Source organism: Vigna unguiculata, chromosome 3 (genome assembly GCF_037176805.1).
Source record: "Vigna unguiculata cultivar grain cowpea cultivar isolate G323 ecotype 2 chromosome 3, ASM3717680v1, whole genome shotgun sequence".
NCBI lineage: Eukaryota > Viridiplantae > Streptophyta > Magnoliopsida > Fabales > Fabaceae > Vigna > Vigna unguiculata.
In genome coordinates, this window is record NC_140794.1 from 63,021,296 (window position 1) to 63,039,517 (window position 18,222).

At 30.6% G+C, this 18,222-nt stretch overlaps 3 protein-coding genes across 4 annotated transcripts; 2 read left to right on the forward strand and 1 right to left on the reverse strand.

Moving 5' to 3' along the window:
• The first annotated feature begins 1,108 nt into the window (after positions 1-1,108).
• ATG18B (autophagy 18 B-like protein) lies at positions 1,109-6,734 on the forward strand. Of its 2 annotated transcripts, none has more exons than XM_028064604.2 (11): positions 1,109-1,277; positions 1,363-1,436; positions 1,517-1,590; positions 1,681-1,790; positions 2,714-2,805; positions 3,004-3,116; positions 3,557-3,676; positions 5,018-5,166; positions 5,609-5,722; positions 5,942-6,007; positions 6,157-6,734. In XM_028064604.2, exons 1-11 carry the CDS (start codon positions 1,219-1,221, stop codon positions 6,275-6,277), a joined length of 1,092 nt encoding a protein of 363 aa, XP_027920405.1. In that variant the 5' UTR covers positions 1,109-1,218; the 3' UTR covers positions 6,278-6,734. The 2 variants fall into 2 exon arrangements, with proteins under 2 accessions (XP_027920405.1, XP_027920406.1); XM_028064605.2 differs by having other exon boundaries at positions 5,021-5,166.
• A 4,692-nt stretch (positions 6,735-11,426) lies between these two features.
• On the forward strand, positions 11,427-12,958 carry LOC114175540 (aspartyl protease UND-like). The gene has a single exon (XM_028060295.2). It carries the CDS (start codon positions 11,521-11,523, stop codon positions 12,841-12,843), a length of 1,323 nt encoding a protein of 440 aa, XP_027916096.1. The 5' UTR covers positions 11,427-11,520; the 3' UTR covers positions 12,844-12,958.
• A 290-nt stretch (positions 12,959-13,248) lies between these two features.
• Positions 13,249-15,507, reverse strand: LOC114176440 (uncharacterized). Its single transcript, XM_028061483.1, has 5 exons — positions 15,332-15,507; positions 15,033-15,226; positions 14,621-14,705; positions 13,745-13,810; positions 13,249-13,612 (listed from the first exon to the last, which is right to left on the reverse strand). The coding sequence occupies exons 1-5, from the start codon at positions 15,413-15,415 to the stop codon at positions 13,520-13,522; spliced, it is 522 nt and encodes a 173-aa protein (XP_027917284.1). The 5' UTR covers positions 15,416-15,507; the 3' UTR covers positions 13,249-13,519.
• Between the last annotated feature and the right edge of the window lie 2,715 nt (positions 15,508-18,222).

An 18,222-nucleotide genomic window follows, 5' to 3' on the forward strand; every position in this document is an offset into this window, starting at 1 on the left:
TTTTCATGCTAATTTAGAAAAAATTGTTTATGAGACGGTTATTTGAGTAATTTACTATAAAGATTATGGTTAAAGATTAAAGTATCAACATATATAACTTGACAATCAAATTAATTAAACATTCAAACTATTCAAATATAATTAAGCAACATTCTAGCATTTAAAAATATGAAATTGTGAACAAATATAATAGAAATAGTAAATAATTATTAAAAAAATTAAAAATAAATTAAAATAAATTAAAATAAATTGTAAAAAAATGTTGATAGGTTAAGTGAGCCAACCCACCTTCAACCCGGTTCGAACCCGTTTAACCCGTGGATTAAGTGAGCCGGGTTGAGTTCAACCCACTTTTGAAAAAGTTAAATTTTTCTTAACCTAACCCAGCTCGAACCCGTGATGAACCTGATTAATTCACGAGTTAAAATCCATTTGACATCTCTAAGTACAACCTTATTATAGTGTAGGAAATGTGATGCAGAGGTAATTTTAACATTTTGGATTAGATTGGTATTTAATTATTTGGTTTTTAATGCGGATAAATTTTAAAAAAGTTTAATTGAGCTTTTATTAAATTTTTATATCTATCGACTATTTAATATTTAAACTTTTTTAATTGAACTCAGTTAAATTGTTTTCTAAAAATGTAAGGTGACTTTAATGGGTGATATAATTATTATCTGTACTCATCACCTTATTTATTATCTCGACTCACTATTTTATTTAATTTTATAACATGTAACTTTATAATTTTATATTTTTATATAAAATTAGAAAATTAGAAAATAATATTTGACGAAATAAAATAACAACAACATAAACAGCAATGCTTAATTATCAGAATGAACTAATAACAAGAATTTAATAGAAAATTTTAAATTTAAAAAAAAAAACTGAACAAACTAAAAAAAATTAATGATTGAAAATTTTAATATTTATGAAGAACTAAAAATTAATTAAACTTATATTTATTAAAAATTTATATAAACTTACAACTAACGTGATATATATTTGATTTGAAGTGAAAGAATATATTTTAAATCAGAGATTTGCCTTAACGGTAAAATATAAAAATTGTTAACCATCATCTATAAATACCTATCAGAAAACAATCAGAAGAAGCGAGTGGGACAAGGTACCTATTTGTTTTGGGAATGATGATCATAGGTAGGGTTTAGGGAAGCTTCGGAGCAGCACTTGTAATTGAAACTCAATTCAATGGCCAACCACTCTTCTACTTCCTCTATCCTATGCGCTTCTTTCAACCAAGACCTTAGGTCAATTCATGCTCTTTCAATTTCTTCCAATTCCTCCAAAATCCATTCAAAATCGCTCACTTCATGTATACATATTTCGTTGTAGTTACTTTGCTGTTGGCACCAGGGATGGTTTTAGAATATTTGAGACCAATACAGGAAAACTCTGCTATGAAAGAGGTAAATTCCATTTAATTGATTAAAAACTTCTTTTTTTTCTTTTAATTCAATCTCTTAATATTCATACTTCTTTCTTGCAGCTGTTGGAGCTTTTGTTATTGTGGAGATGCTGTTTAGCTCCAGTCTTCTTGCTATCGTTGGTGCTGGTGATCAGGTACTATACTCATGATTACTCAACAAGCTTTGCTATTGGGCATGGACTTGAGCTTCTGCTTTTTTTGTTTAATTGTCTATTTACATGCAGCCATCTTTGTCCCCTCGCCGTCTCTGTTTGTTCAATAAAACCACGGGTGCTGCTCTTAGAGAATTGAACTTTCTAACGTCCATACTTGCTGTTCGCATGAATAGACAAAGGTCAAAACTCCATCTTCACTGTCGGACATTTTCTTTTTTTGTATAAAATCATACTATGCTGTGTTTTTAATATTAGAATATGAAATGGGCATCAAACATTCTTGAAGCCTGGTGGGGGGTTGATCACTGAAACAATGATTATTTATGCATACATGTGATGAAGGCATCATGATATTTTCCTAATACTCAGTGTAGCACTGCCAAATGCTTATTTTTTGTAAGGAAGTATGTTGCTGTTATAATTATGCTGACTAGTGATATCTGTGGCTTACTTTATGAGGTTGCGGTTTGTGTTGGAACTTATATTTCATATTGTTGGAACAGAAAGGGGCAACTTTTTGTACATTAGTTAGAAAGATTGGTTACATCTGCAGGGGAAACTAAGACTCAGATTAGGGGCTTCATTCTGAATTTGATAGTTTGTGAGTGAATGGAGTAATCCTTTTTGAAAGTGGAAATCGTGCTGGATAGACTCTCCTCTGTTCTATTTTCAATCATCTAACAAAATCGTTGATTTCTTTCCGTTTGTTTCCATCTATCATTCCCTCTCTTCTCACTTGGTTTGTAACATATAGAGTAGAACTAAGGAGAAAGTTTGGGACTTGTCTGTGGGTTGTTTTTGTCCAAATTTGCTGATCATTCAGGTGACTCAAATGAGAATGTTTAACAAATTGGTGTTCTGTCTGTTTCTGGAGCTTTGTATGTGTTCATTGTGTAGTAGAGACATACGATCAGATTATTATTTTGTTAGTTTATATTTAACATTAATGCATGCTAGTCTACAAGTTTTGGATTCAGCCACTTTCCTATATATCTGAATTTCTTTAGTTATTATTCTTTTCTCAATAAAGTTTTTTGTCAAGTCCTATTACCTTCTTTGACCACTAATATTACCCTAATCTCTCTGTTTCTCCATAATGCAGACTCGTTGTCATTTTACAAGATAAAGCATATGTATATGAAATAAATAGTCTCAGTATTGTGGACATTATTGACACAGTGCCAAATATTAAAGGTGAGGGTGGAATCACTGTGGGCCTTAATTTCATTTAATTGGATACTTTAATTGTTAATTGTAGTTCTTACTTTTTAGATTATGACTATATTATTCTATTCTCATCGGATTGCCACAAACACGGTGAATTAAACTTTTAATCATGCCAACAAACTGCTATATCATGATATAATTTTCTGAGGCAATTTTTCCCCACAGGGCTTTGCGCTTTTTCCCCTTGTTTGGATGCTTGCTATTTGGCTCTTCCTGCCAGTACTACCAAAGGATCTGCATTGTTGTATAATGTCATGAATCGTCATTTACACTGTGAGGTTATACATAAATTTCCTTCTGAATGCTAAACGACTATGTTACTATAATTTCATGAATTTTTACTTTTGTATCATCCTATCTTGTAGCCTCAAACTAGTGAGATGATAAAACTTACAATATTATGCTTTACGTTTTTGAATGTTTAGTAATAATCAATTTTATTTACTGTCGTCATGATTTGGCATATCTTGTTTGTTCTAATATGTTTAATATACTAACCAGTTACATGCACGGTATGCTAATGCCTACTTGCATTATGGGATTTCCTTCTTTAGGGAGCACAGCAGGAAAAAGTTTTGAGTTTAACTACATATCAGCAATTGAGTTATTTTATCTTCTGACAGTGATATTTTCTTTTTAATGGTTGACATATGAGCTGGTATATGGTTGTTTATATTTTTTACCTATATTCATAAGCATTATCAAACATGATTTACAGATTGAGGCTCATCGTTCACCATTGGCTGCAATGGTTCTTTCTTCTAATGGAATGTACATAGCTACAGCATCTGAGCAAGGTACCATAATCAGAGTTCATTTGGTGTCAGATGCAACAAAGGTGATGAATAGAAGTCAATATTTCTAAATATTAATTGGGAATATTGGTGGTATAAATCATTGTTTCTTACATCTCTCAGTATTCTTTCTCCTTGAAATTATGGTCATAATATTGGTACTGTTCTCTGGTAGGTCCCTTCAAGTCATATCAAAACACAGTCCCTTAACTAAGAATGTTGGCTCAAGTGTGTGAATTCTCATAATATTAGCTAGTGTTCCTAAACTGTTTTTGCACCGTGGACATATACCCTCCATTTTATATTTTGCATGTGTACTTTCTCATAGGAAATTTATGCGACGAGTCTTTACATAGTTATGCATTTGTGCGGCGGTTTCTGTATTCGATGGGCATTTGGTATTGATTGTGTTTGAGGGAGAAACCCTATCTGTTAGGGGGCCTTTATATTTGTAAACTGAGAGAGTGGTTAATTGGTCTTGTGCAATTCCTTGATTCTAACTCTCTCGCTTCTCATTCTCTGTTCAATTGTCTTCTATGTTGGATGACTCTTAAAGATAAAAGCAGTTGTATGTTTTATGTGAATAGGCTGTCGATCCTCCTGTTGTTTTTTCATATCCTCATTTAAGGTTGTGTACTGTCTGTCTACCAGATGAAACTTTGGATAGAACACTAATTGATAAACCAATTAAATACATTCATGGACACATAAATCATATATGATACATTAATACAATTGCTATCCCAGAGACAAAGAGTCCTACCAAGGGCATTTTTTGCCCACAAACTTCAAAAAACAACACACTTGCCTAATAATACATACTATCATGTTGGTTTTCTTACGACTCAATGCCTCGGCTATTATTTTGTTAAGGTTTTCTGGATCACTTAATTCGATTTATAATTCATCAACACCTATTTTGGTAATATTTAGAAACTTAATGATGTTTTGACTGCTTTCTTGCTTCATCGAGAATCTCTTTTGCTTGACACAAATCCTGATTGACAATCTCAAAGACATGACTATATTTGGTGGCGTGTGTTGAAATTTTGGTTACATTCAGTAGATAGTAGATGATATTCATAACTTTGGATTTTTACTGAATAATATGTTGACACAGATGTGGTGACCAAAGACTGGTTACATTTTTTTTCTAACCATGTTAATGAAGGTAAACATGTAAAGTGTATAGCATTAATTGAACCATGAAATCAAATATTTTCCTCTAACGTAATGCTCTTTTTTTCTCAACTGTTATTTCTCGGAAGTAATTCATACATGAGTTATATTCATTGTGGATTATAGACCTAGTAGCTATTTTTATGCTTTTAATTTTATGTGTTACTATTTTACTTCAACTGTTGAACTGACATGTTTTTTTTCAGCAGTCATATAGCTTTAGAAGGGGGACATACCCGTCTACTATATTTTCACTGTCATTTGGACCATCAAAGCAGCTTCCAGATATCCTTGCAGCCTCAAGTTCTTCTGGTTCTATTCATCTTTTCACTCTTGGATTTGCTTCACATCCAAGGCGAGAATTGCAACTTAAAATATTCTTCCCCACTTTCCATCTTTTTGGCTACTTTATTGTTGTATTCAGTGAATATTGTCATATAAGTTTAGGTTTCTTAAGATCACTGATGTATTGCCAGCCTAACTTAAATTTAAAGCAACGTTATTTATCTTGCTTGACTCAGTCACCACTCAAATGGACCAGCAAGCATGAGAAACCTCTCATAATGAAAACTTCAAATTTGATTCTGATTCATATAAAGGAAGATGTGGTTGCATAATAGTGATTTCGTGATAAATGTGTACAACCTCTGTGGCTGATTTTAGTGTTGCATATAATCTTGATTACCTTCCTTTTCTCTTTGAGAAAAATTATTTCCGATGTTTTTTCCCTTAATTATCTTGCTTTCTCTGAAATGGATTTTGGAAGTCATCTCATGCATATTTGGTGACTTTAGCAGGAGCAAGAGTTCAAGTGGCTTTCTAGGATCAATAATTCCTGGTGCTGTGAGTGATGTGCTTGATCCTGCTTATCATCACGTACTTCATGATACTGTTCCTGCTGGGGTGAAAAGGTGAAGTATTGTTTGGCTATGTAGCTTTTTATTATATTGACCATTTTAAAACTTGGAATTTTTCATATGATCTTTATTTTCCATAATCCGAAAAACTTTCTATACCTTGACATCTTATGGTGTTATCCAAACGAACCTTGTTGAGGATTTATGATTTCGTATTTGTATGAAATTTGCATATTTAGAATTATTTTTTAAAATCTTGTGTTTGTCTTTCAGCTATGTAGTAATTCGCAAGGTTGAAAATATGACCAACTCCTCATCATCTGACCTCCTAGCTTGTAGGTGAGTGCTCATTATTGATCTTGATCTCAGATGTTGATAGTATTTGATCTCAGCTGTGTAGCATTAAGAATTCATCACACATAATTTTTCCAGAAATTTTCTTCATAGTTTACCTTTTCCGTGTTTCATATAATTTTTCCATTTTCCAGGGCAATTTTGTCGGTAATAACATCTAACGGATTCTTCAAGGAATACAACATAAGCATTAATGCCCGTAATGAATTATCTTGGGCCTTAGGTCGTGAGTTCAATCTTTTGACCGTGACCTAGGACAAGCTACCAGGAGTGACAAAACACTGTTTATAGCGAACCATCTATAACTCAAAAGCTTGATTGAGGAATTGCATTCTACACTCAAACTTCTAGAACTACCACTGCTACCAACATTCAAGTGTTACTCAGAAATTCTCAGAGCTGTCATGGCTGCCATCAGACGAATCAGTGATGCAAAATTCCGTATAAGTTATGTGTACAAGTAAGAACTTCATTTACTTTGTTTCTGGCACAATGCAAGGGAAATACGTTAAAAGTATATTTAATCTGGATCTCTAAAAAGTGTTTATAATCTGAGTCTCGTATGTTAAATTGGTTTATCAAGTGGCAAGTGTCTTGCACAACCCAAATTAGTACTCATGTTGAACATACTGACTATTTAGGTCATCCTCGAAAATGTAATTATCAAAATTTGAAATAAATGGTAATTGGAGGCACAGTTAACTTTGTCAAACTCTTTGACGTATTTGTATTTTGTAGTATTAATTAATAACAAAATGAATAGGTTAAGAAATATTCTTAAGAATGTATCAAAAGTTGTGCGCTTAATTTTTTTTCAAATAATAATAATTCAAACATTTTCATCTTAATTGAATTGATACACTGACCAATTACATTTTGTAAAAATGATACTTTAATTATTATATTATGATCATGTCAATGAGACTTTAATTTGAGAAACACTTGCATGTACATGTAGGGTTTTATATGGAATGACGCGAGCAATAAATGGTGGTTAATCACAGGAATGTATAATTTGGAGTATTTATTCCTCAGTTAGTTCCACATAAAATTGCTTTAAGAAAATGATTAAGATATCGGTGTACAAAAATCAAAATAAAGATATACAAAGAAATATTTTAAAATTCATGAATACGTTTCAAATTATGTATTTGTTATTATACGTTCTGTTTAAATTTGTGGTACTAAAAAAATATGCAACTAAAACTATATTTGATATTTAAACAACATAAACATATTACTCACGAAATTTCATCCAAAATAATAAAAATAGTATCTAAACGTATCCATGTGAACAATTTTTGAAAACAATCTTAAACTCATCTAATATATGCGCTTTTATTTTATATCTAAACAAAAAAATCTTTGAATGTTAAATGCGCCGTAATTAATTTGATCAAATTTTGTTTAAGATAGGAATAACATCAAATTCAATATGATTCATAAGAGGATTGACATTTTCCCGTGACATGACCAGCAAATTTCAAGCAATTAGTAAAAATGTTGACAGTACTCTGATGTTTTGATCTCAATATATTTATTTATTCATTATTTTAAGGTAACCATCATTTTATTTAATATTATTACTTTGTGATATTTGGACATTTTTTTATTTCCTCAAAATATACTATTTTTTTTTACCATCTAAAGACTAATATATAATTAAAAAATTCTAACAACCAAATAAATCTGTGTACCACTCTGGTCGACTAATTGGTTCATACGAATAGAAAAAAAAAATTACAATGATTTTTTTGGCCTAATATTGTGATTCTTTTCTATTTTCATTTTCTAATATTACTCTCAATTTAAATGCTCATTCTTTTTTAATTATGCTAATACAATAATTTTATGATTAGATTCTCAAATATAAGACAAAATACACTTAAATACAGTGGCGGAGCTTAGGACCAGAAGGGACTTTGACCACATCCCCCAATTTTTTTATATTAATTTATATATAATTTAATTTTTTTTAAAACTTTAATATATTTTTATATATTTTGTATTTTAAATTTTTTTATATATTTATATAAAAGTGTTAGTATTTTTAAATGTTTTTTCATAATCGACTTTTAAATGTGATTAATTATCGTATATTTTTTTTAGTAATTACATTTCATAAATTATTGTTTAGTTTCAATTTTTTAAATAAGTAATTGATGAAAGTTAAAAGAATAGATTTATTTTTTAAAATTGATCATATATTGAAAATATGACAATACAGTTATGTATAATGAAAGTTTGTGAAGACTTGTTGAATCAATATATTGACATTAGTAAAATAAATGATGAATTTCTTGTCAACAATATAGTTATGTACATTGAAGAAAAAAGTAGCTGAAATTTTTAATTTTGATTCAGTTATAGATGTGTTAAAAAATTTAAAAAAACGAAAGACAATCTTTATATATGTGTGACTTAGTTTATAGTTATAATTATATTAACGTATATATTCGTTTTTATTACATCAGTGTATTTAAATATGTAAATTTTGAATACATTATTTTTACTCTCCAAAACATATTGTTCAAGATCCGCCTTTACTTAAATACAATAACTTTTTAAATTAACAAATATTAAATTTATGCTAATATAATTAAATTCACGTTTTGTTGTTGTTTAAGTTTCGAGAGACTTGTCGTCAATCCTAATATTATATATATATATATATATATATATATATATATATATTATGATTATTTCTAGCTATATCTTTAATTACAAAATACGTGCTAAAATAAAATATAAAAAAATGAAAAATAACTGTGGAAAACGGAAGCAACTCTTATCAAGACCAAGTTTCAATTCTGGAACTGTGGGTTATGGGCCACCACATTTTCGCTGTTCCACAGTTAAACATTATTTATCATCTTAAATAATTAGCTTACAGCGAATTAAGGTCTATTTCACCAACCAAATAATAATCCTGACACCCCTGCACATTGACGGAAAATTATAGAAACTATCGAGAAAAAGTAAATTAAGATATTACTTGTTAATTATCATCTTTTTAACAGTATTGTTTCGTCTGATTTCTTACTCTTTTTAATTATATTCTTGAGAAGTTTTTTTAGAATATAACCATCAGTTTTTTTAAGACTACTTTGTGATATTTTAACATTTTTATTTCTTCAAAATATACTATTTTTTTTTTACTGATATATAATTAAAAAAATCTAACAACCAAATAATTTTGCGTACCACACTGGTCGCCTAATTGGTTTATACGATGGTTGTTTTTAGTCTAATATTGTGTTTTTTCTATTTTCATTTTCAAATATTACTCTCAATCTAAATGTTCATCCTTTTTTAATTATGCCAATACAATAATTTTATGTTTAGGTTATCAAATATAAGACAAAATATACCTAAATACAATAATTTGTAAATTAATATATATATATATATATATATATATTAAATTTATGCTAATGTAATTAAATTCAAATTTATTTGTTATTTGAGTTTGGAGAGATTATGTCAATGCTAATACTCTATATCATATTATGATGATTTCTAACTATGCTTTTAGTTACAAAATACACTAAAATATAACAATTTTTAAAATCAATATACGTTAATATTAATATAATTTAATTAATTAATTTACGTAAATTTATGATAGTTTTAGAAATCAATACTGTTATCTTATGTTATAAGAAATCCATTTTAAAAATATTTCTTTAACTTTAATTTTTGAAAAATTATTTAATTACTTATGAAATATTTCATACTGGTTACAAGAGGGATAATAACATGCTAAAATACGTATAATTTTGGTTATATTTGTTGTTATCCACTAATTAAAAGTTGAGATAAAAGGTATATAAGTGATCATTCAAATACTTATTAAATAAATAATTTATAAAAAAAATAAACATCAAAGTAAGAAAATATGAGAAAATTAACGTTCAAGTGTATGATAAAAAAATATGCATTTGTTTCTTCTCAATGTATTAAGTGATTATAAAAATAGTCAACTGATTCAATTTTTTTCTTTAGTTTACATTATAAAAATAAACTTAATTATAAGAAAAACTAACTTCAACCTATATTAACAATAAAATTATTTAGATATAAAATTATTATAATTTATTTTATCTATTTTGAATTATTTTCTATCAATTTTTTAAAATATAATGTTTAAAAACAAAATTTGAAAAATATTATAAAAATGGAAGCTACTCATATCAGAGCCAGGTTTCGATCCTGGGACCTGTGGGTTATGGGCCCACCACGCTTCCGCTGCGCCACTCTGATTTGTTGAAAATAATTCGTTCTCTTTAGTTTTTGATTATGTGTATTTTGCTGGCAAAGAAGTTTTTTTACCAGAAAGTCCTTAAATTCTTTATCAATTGGAAGAAAGTTTATTGTGAAATTGTATATCTAACAAGTTAAGAATAAAAATAAAAAAAGAGAAGAAGAGTATGCTGAAATAAATTCTCACACACAGTTATTTTAGTTAAATTGTTTAAATTATCATTAAGCTGATTAGAGAAACTGCAAGAATATAAATTCTACAACAATGATTTTTTTTTACAATCTTTGAAAAATTACTTATTTAAGTAAAAAATTACTATTTTATTTCTTTATTTTGGTTAAAAAATAAAAAATTAATATATTTTAATTGTATTTATAGAAATTTTGTCAAATTTATAAAAAATAAGATTGTCCAAAAATAATTTTCCTAAATTCTTAGAATATGTTAGAAAGGTAAGGTTATATAATGTCAGATTTTAAATGAGTTAGAAAAATCCATGTTAGAGATTATAAGAGATAACATAGCTCTCAAAATGGGTCTAACCCGTGAGCCAACCCGGCTCATCACGGGTTTGGGTCGGGTTGGGTTGAAATTTTTTTACAAATTTTAATACGGGTTGATTTTTGACCCGGCTTATTTAGAGTCCGGCTCATTCGAGTTGAACCCGTGGTGAGCCGATAAAAGGGTCACACAAGTGTTTTTATTTATTTTGATTAAGTTGGACTTTACATTTGGATCATGTTAGGTTGTTTTTTTATCCAACACATAAATAATTTGTATTTTTTTTTTATTTTGGTTTGTATTTGGATTGTATTAAAGTTTATTTAGATTTTAATTAAAATTACAATTTAGTTAAGTGAACCCGTGAGCCAACCCATTTAACCCGCCAACCCGTGGTGGACCGGATCGAGTTCGAATTTTTTTGACTCGCTAAAAAGTGAACCGAGTTGGGTTAACCCACTAAATCATCAACCCGTGATGGGTCGAGCCGGATCGGCCCGGATTACTCATTTTCACAGCTCTAAGAGATAATGTTAAAATATGGAGATAAATTTGACCATACAAGTGATTATGCTACGGATTCAATACAAAAAGAATTGAGTAACTAACCTTTTGAGTCATGTAAAAATAGTTCAGCAACTGTTTTTGATTCATGAGAAAGGTGTTTTTCTACGTAAGGGTCAAATAATAGTCACTACTCCCTAACCAGTCAAAATAAGCAAATTTCTCCATAATGGATTTGAAACTTGCTCAAGAAATTGCAGTCATGGCGGCAGCACTTGTTTCGTTGCCTTTCCTTTTTCATTTCACCTTAACCATACATTTCACCACTGCCACCACAGCTTCATATAACCTATTCATTGTTCAACTCTCACCATTATCTCCCCACAATTCGAAACACACCATTTGGGATCATAACTCGGATAACGTGTTAAAGCAAGTTCCCACCAATGATTACGTTTCCAATCTCGTTCCTAGCTCCAGAAATGTAGTGTTCTTGATGAATGTCTCCATTGGTGAACCACCTGTTCCACAACTTGCTGTGATGGACACTGGCAGCAGCCTTACATGGTTTATGTGTGAACCTTGCACATTTTGTTCACAGCAAACTATTCCAGTATTTGATCCTTCAAAGTCCTCCACATATGCTAGCTTGACATGCAGTGAATGTAACAAATGTGATGTGAAGAATAATAATGGTGAGTGTCCATACAATTTAGAGTATGTTGGGAGCGGTTCATCACAAGGAATCTATGTTAAGGAACAGTTAACTTTAGAGACAACAGATGAAGGCACAGTGAGAGTACCTGGTTTGATATTTGGCTGTGGTCGTAAGTTTACTGTAGCTTCCGACGGTTACCCATATCTAGGAATCAATGGGGTGTTTGGACTTGGAAGTGGAAGGTTTTCTCTGCTTCCTAGTTTTGGTAAGAAATTTTCATATTGTGTTGGAAGTTTGAGAAATAGTAATTATAAGTTTAATAAATTGGTGTTGGGGGATAAAGCCAATATGCAAGGTGACTCAACTGCTTTGCATGTGATTAATGGTTTGTATTATGTTACTCTAGAAGCTATAAGTGTTGGTGGGAAAAAGCTTGATATAGATCCAAGTATATTTGAAAGATCAAGGATAAATAATAACAGTGGAGTGATAATAGACTCTGGAGCAGACCACACTTGGCTTACAAAATATGGATTTGAAGTGCTGAGCATAGAAGTTGAGAATCTTCTTGAAGGGGTTTTGGGCGAAGATAAGCACAACCATTATACTTTGTGCTATGATGGGGTAGTAAGCAGGGATCTAAGTGGGTTTCCGGTGGTGACATTTCATTTTGCTGAGGGTGCTGTTTTGGATTTGGATGTAACAAGCATGTTTACCCAGACATCAGAGAATGAATTTTGCATGGCTGTGCTTCCAGGGAACTATTTTGGAGATGACTATGAAAGTTTTTCTTCTATTGGAATGTTGGCCCAACAGTATTACAATGTGGGTTATGACTTGAATGGGATGCGTCTCTACCTTCAGAGGATTGACTGTCAACTTCTTGATGGGTGAGTGTAAATTAGTGTTAACTCTCTCCACCACCCACTGTCTTCTTTTTTTATTCTACTTCTAGCAGTTTTCAGGTCTTAATGTAGTTTTTTACAATCTGACAAGTGCAATGACAAGTTTAAACATATAATTTTACATACAAACTACTTTAATTTTCGCACTGACTTGAAAGAAATTAGTACCGTCAAAAGATTAATGTTAGTGGATTAATGATTTTGAACATTGAAAATGACACACAAAATAGTAAAAATATTTTAAACAGACAACTAAAAGGTGACTAAAAGTGAAACATGAACATCTTTGTGCTATGTAGTTTTTATGTGCAAGCTACCAGTCACACATGATACTAATTTTTACACGCACCTAGGATTTCAAACACCACCGTTCAAGCAATTCCACATCGTTCAATTTAGAAAATGTTGAGACGTTTGATAAATATGATGAATCCCGAAATTGACAACTCTTAATCTCAATATCCCACAAAGGTTAGCTTTTCCAAATACTTCTTCTAAACTGTGTAAAATTACATGTTCTTGGAGGGTATAAAAGCGGAAAATAATGTTATACATGAAATACAACTCAGACTTTGTGCAGCATGTTCTCCCAATAAGGTTGGAAGTTTCAGGGCTATCTCCATCAATATTGGGTTATAGTAACTGGGTGCGTACACTGAAACAAACTATCTAGTTCTTGTCTTGACAAACTTGGGTCTCGATGCCTTCTTCTCCATCTTTTCCCTCTTCTTGCGGGTCTTTTCATCTTCAAATGATTCCTAATTCACAGAAATACAGAATTTACGTTATTATGGTCTAGTTCTTTTGTGGTTCGAAAATAAACACTGATCAACAAGGTCTATGGTTCTCTTTTTGGTCTGAAGTGAACATTGATCATCAGGTGACCGTACCTCTGAACCTTGTGGCAAAAATCCTTTAATGAAGCCAAAGGACTTGTATGCTCCAAAAGCCGGGATCTAGAAAATGCCGAGCAAAGGCAAAATTACGTCACACACTTAGTTATGTTTGATTTCAAATTTAAGAAAATGTTTGATTTATATACAATTAAACAAAAGTTGTTCAGATAGAAAGAGATACAATTCAAGAACACGAAGCCAGGTGTGGAATTGTTGAGAAAAAATGAAAACTGAAATTAATGATAAAACACACCTGCTTTTGATTTTTGGTATCTAAAATACTGGCTTTGGAAACAATGTAGACTTCACAGATTTTGGATGAGAAGAAAATGACTGATGGGTAGTGTAAAATTATTTGTGTATGGGCACCAAGGACATCGTTAGCTAACAGTTGTAGACTAATCTTTGCAGAGACAGAGACCACCAAAGTGAACTTTGTCTCTCATAACAGTGTTGTTTTCTATACACATGACTAGGAACTGAACCTTGGCCAACCTGCAATTATTTGCCAATGTGCTTCGTTGGTGGATTAATGATAAATGACACTATTTTTGTCAACTCTTCTCTCTAGCATTGATTGTTTTCAGGTATAAAGAATACACAACATGCACTTAAAAGGAACTTGTTCTCTCTGGCTTCCTCTCTTTCTTGGAAAGTACTCTTCCCTAGGGTATAAGCACTCCTATGTCTAACTACAGAACAAGATGGCGATAGTACATACAAATGCACACAACTAAGGATAGAGTACAGTAAATCTCTCTTCACAGATACGAGACTGTTTGAAGTAGCTCTAGCGCAAAAACTATATAACATTAAAACTTAGAAAGCCTATATTGTAAAGCTATGACACATTTGAGAGCAGAGTCTTACCACAAGATATGTATACCAGAACTTTCCAGAGATAATGGACATGACTTGCACAAAACATGTTATGTAGATAACATCGTGTAAATATCTGCAAAAGATTAATGAACATCATACACCAACTCAGAAGATATAAAGAGAGTGAATTTAATGGTTTCACAGTGACAGCGTAAAACAATTTTACCCATATCACAGTTCATGTACTTATACTTTTAGGTCGTTATTATAAAAAGTAAACAAACTAAGAACACAATTTGTTCTGTGATCGGATGACAGTGTATTTTTTAGTATCTAAGAGGGGCCTAATCCCAACAACAAAAAACACAAAACTAAGAAGAATCATGAAACATAGCCATCCCAAATACATCACCAATTAACAACGGAAGTAGTTGAAAACGATACAACAATAAAGACATACCCACAAACTCCACCGGTAGACATATCAAACCCACCATCTAAAAGTTCACCATCTTCAGCGTAAGCAGGAGTTGCCATCCTTGCGAGCTGTTGATAGGGAATAACATATGCCAAAGAAGTCAAAATCAACCCAATCCAGTGCTTCCAGGTGAAACTCGAATGAAACACCAACATTCTTAGCAACACATAGATAACCTATACATCAATTCAAAAGTAAAGATAGAATTAAGTCCTCAATCGACAGTATCGAACAAAAAATTGGTTGCAACAATCACAATTTAAGAGAATAAGAGAGAGCACGTTGCAGGCGATGATGACTTGGCGTAGCCTAGCCATGTGACGAGCATTCTCTTCCTTGCGTTTCTTAGCGCCCTGATTCGCCATTGTTCTCTTCCTCTTCTTCCCCAAACGACCACACGCTACTGCACTTCTGATTATGTTTCTGCGTTTGCGTTTGCTGGAACAGAACACAATGACACCCGAACTTCGATAGTGGGCCTTCTGGCCCATCACACTGAATTGGGCTCTATAATTAAACAGTACTGCCAATTGCTTCCTCCACCCAATCATTTTCTTCACCCCATCATTTTATTTAATTCCGCTTTTGTCCTTGGGGATTTTATTACAAACTTGTTTCTACCAAGGAAACACAGTAAAGGTTTTGTGTGGCCGTGCCGTTTGTGGAGCTGTTCCATTTTCTGAAAATATAATTTCGGAAAATGATATCCGAAATAGTTGGACGGTGGAAAACGAATTCCGGAATATGGTTTCCGGAGCAGAAAATTATTATTCTAAAATATTGTTTTCAGTTCCTTTGATTGGGTGGAGTTTATCTCGTTGCAGTCAATATGTTTATTCTATTATTCATAAAGTTCAATGATGCCAGACCTAACCTGCATTTGCATTTCATGTTTATATCCTTTTAGGACATGCTTTTATTACGAGTGTAGTCGTCTCAAAGAATTTTGACATTTTTTTTTTCAAACCCACACCAAATCTTTCTCTTTTCTTTTCATGTCATGTCAATTTTTTTTTTCACGTAATTAGGTGTTGTCACGCCAACATTGTTAAAAATTTGTCAAAAAAATATTGTTAGAAAATAATTTTTGAGTGTGAAATTGATTCATCATGAGTAGGGTTAAAAATGAATGAGTCTAACCTAACTTATTGTTTGGTGAGCCAAAAATTTTACAACCTGATTCAATTCATTATGGGTTAGCAAGTTAAATGGGTTGGTAATTAAGTGGGTTAACACACTAACTGATATAAAAAAATGTCTTTTTAATTATTTTAAAATATTCAAATTTATAGGATGGAAACAAATTTATTCCTTTTGAGATATTGAAATTTACATGATCTCAAAGATATTGAGAAATGCAGATAAATACAATGAAATTAGAGTTTCTTCTACTAGTTCAAAGATATAAAATAGGTTTAAAAAAATGGCTTGTGGGTTAAGTGAGGCTAACTCGGCTAAACTCGCGTAACCAATAGGTTAAGTAAACTCAACCCATTTTCGCTCATAATAAAAAAAAAAAAGTTCTCATCCCAATCCAGCTTGAACCTGTGGTGAGTCAGATTGACTCACAAATTCTTACCCATTTTGACATGTCATAGGCATGCACTTTTTTCAAGAGAAGGGTGGGTGGGTGGTTATTAAGGATAATGATACTTTAACTCACTTTTTTGACCCACTTTTAACCCACCACTCTCATCACCCTTAGATTTGTGATGTCAAACAATCCAAGATGAAAAAAAAAATAAAGGTTTGGAAAATGAATTATGTAATACACATTCACATATACTTTGTTTTCAAGCATGACGAAAGGATGGAGTTCGAGTAATGTATAGTAGATATACATATGATTTTAGTTCACTTTCTTAATTTCATGTTAACAATAATAATAATTTATCATGGCTATAATAAAAAATATTATTTCTAAAATTATTATTAAAAAGAAAAAAAAAAGTTTTCATGTAAATTAATTATTTTCTACATTATATATTAAATTTATTTGTATACAAAATATATTGTATCATTCATTTTTTTTAAATATTTTTTCCTATTTTTAGTTATTCAATAAAATTTATAAAATTATTTTAAATTATTTATATATATTATTATATTACTTATAACATTAGGGACATTTTGGTAATTTAACTTTTCTTTTTCTACTAAAAGTTTTTTTTAATATATCACATCAGTCAATTTAGTCACAAACTTCACTCTTTTATCCACTCTAAAATCACCTCTAAATCACTTAAAAGAAACAACACCAACTTGACCCTCTAATCCTTTTGATCTCTTTCTCTCCCTCCCCTCTGATCATTCATCTCAAAAGAACATAACCTAAAATTAAAATTTAATTCATTTTTTATGAAGTTAAATTTAATTTATATTTTATTAGATTAAGTTTAACTTAATTTAATATTTGATTTATATTTGATTTAATTATTTCTTTTTTTTTGTAATTTTATTTTAAAAAATTATATTTTCTTTTAAATATTTGCATGTATTTATGGGTACCTGCAGATTCTAGATTATACGTGAATATTTTGTAAATAGATATTCGATAACAAGTAAATTTTTTTTGTTGTATATCAGATTATGAATAAATACTTTTTGTGTTCAATTCGATCCGTTGAGACTTAAGTATTAAAATATCTTTTACAACTTAATTTCCTTCTCCATCACACTAAGAACAAAATTTAGATTACTCTGCAAAGACTCCACCTTGAATTAAATACATATTGTCAAAATCCTATATATTTTTAAAAAAACTTAACCAAATAAATATTAATCTGATAACCTGAATTATCTCTCTCAAACCGTTCATATAAATAATAATATTTCAGTTAATAAAACTTGTTAAAATTCAAAGGAAAATAGATTCATTAAGACCAATTAATATTTCATAAATCACTACTTCAACTATATATATTGTATTAAAAATTAAATAAAAGATAAAAATCACTTGTGTACATGATTTGAAAAAAAAAAAGAAAACTCTTTCTTATCTCTGTCACGTGTTCCTTGATTTATGTCCACGTCACGTAAGCGTAAACTACTACGTGTTGGATTAGAATATGAATAAAAAATGGATGGTTGAGTTGATGGTGACAAAACAATTATAATTAAAGATTTGAAGCAACGTGGATTGTAGGAGTTGTTTTTTTCGTAGGTGTCGAGA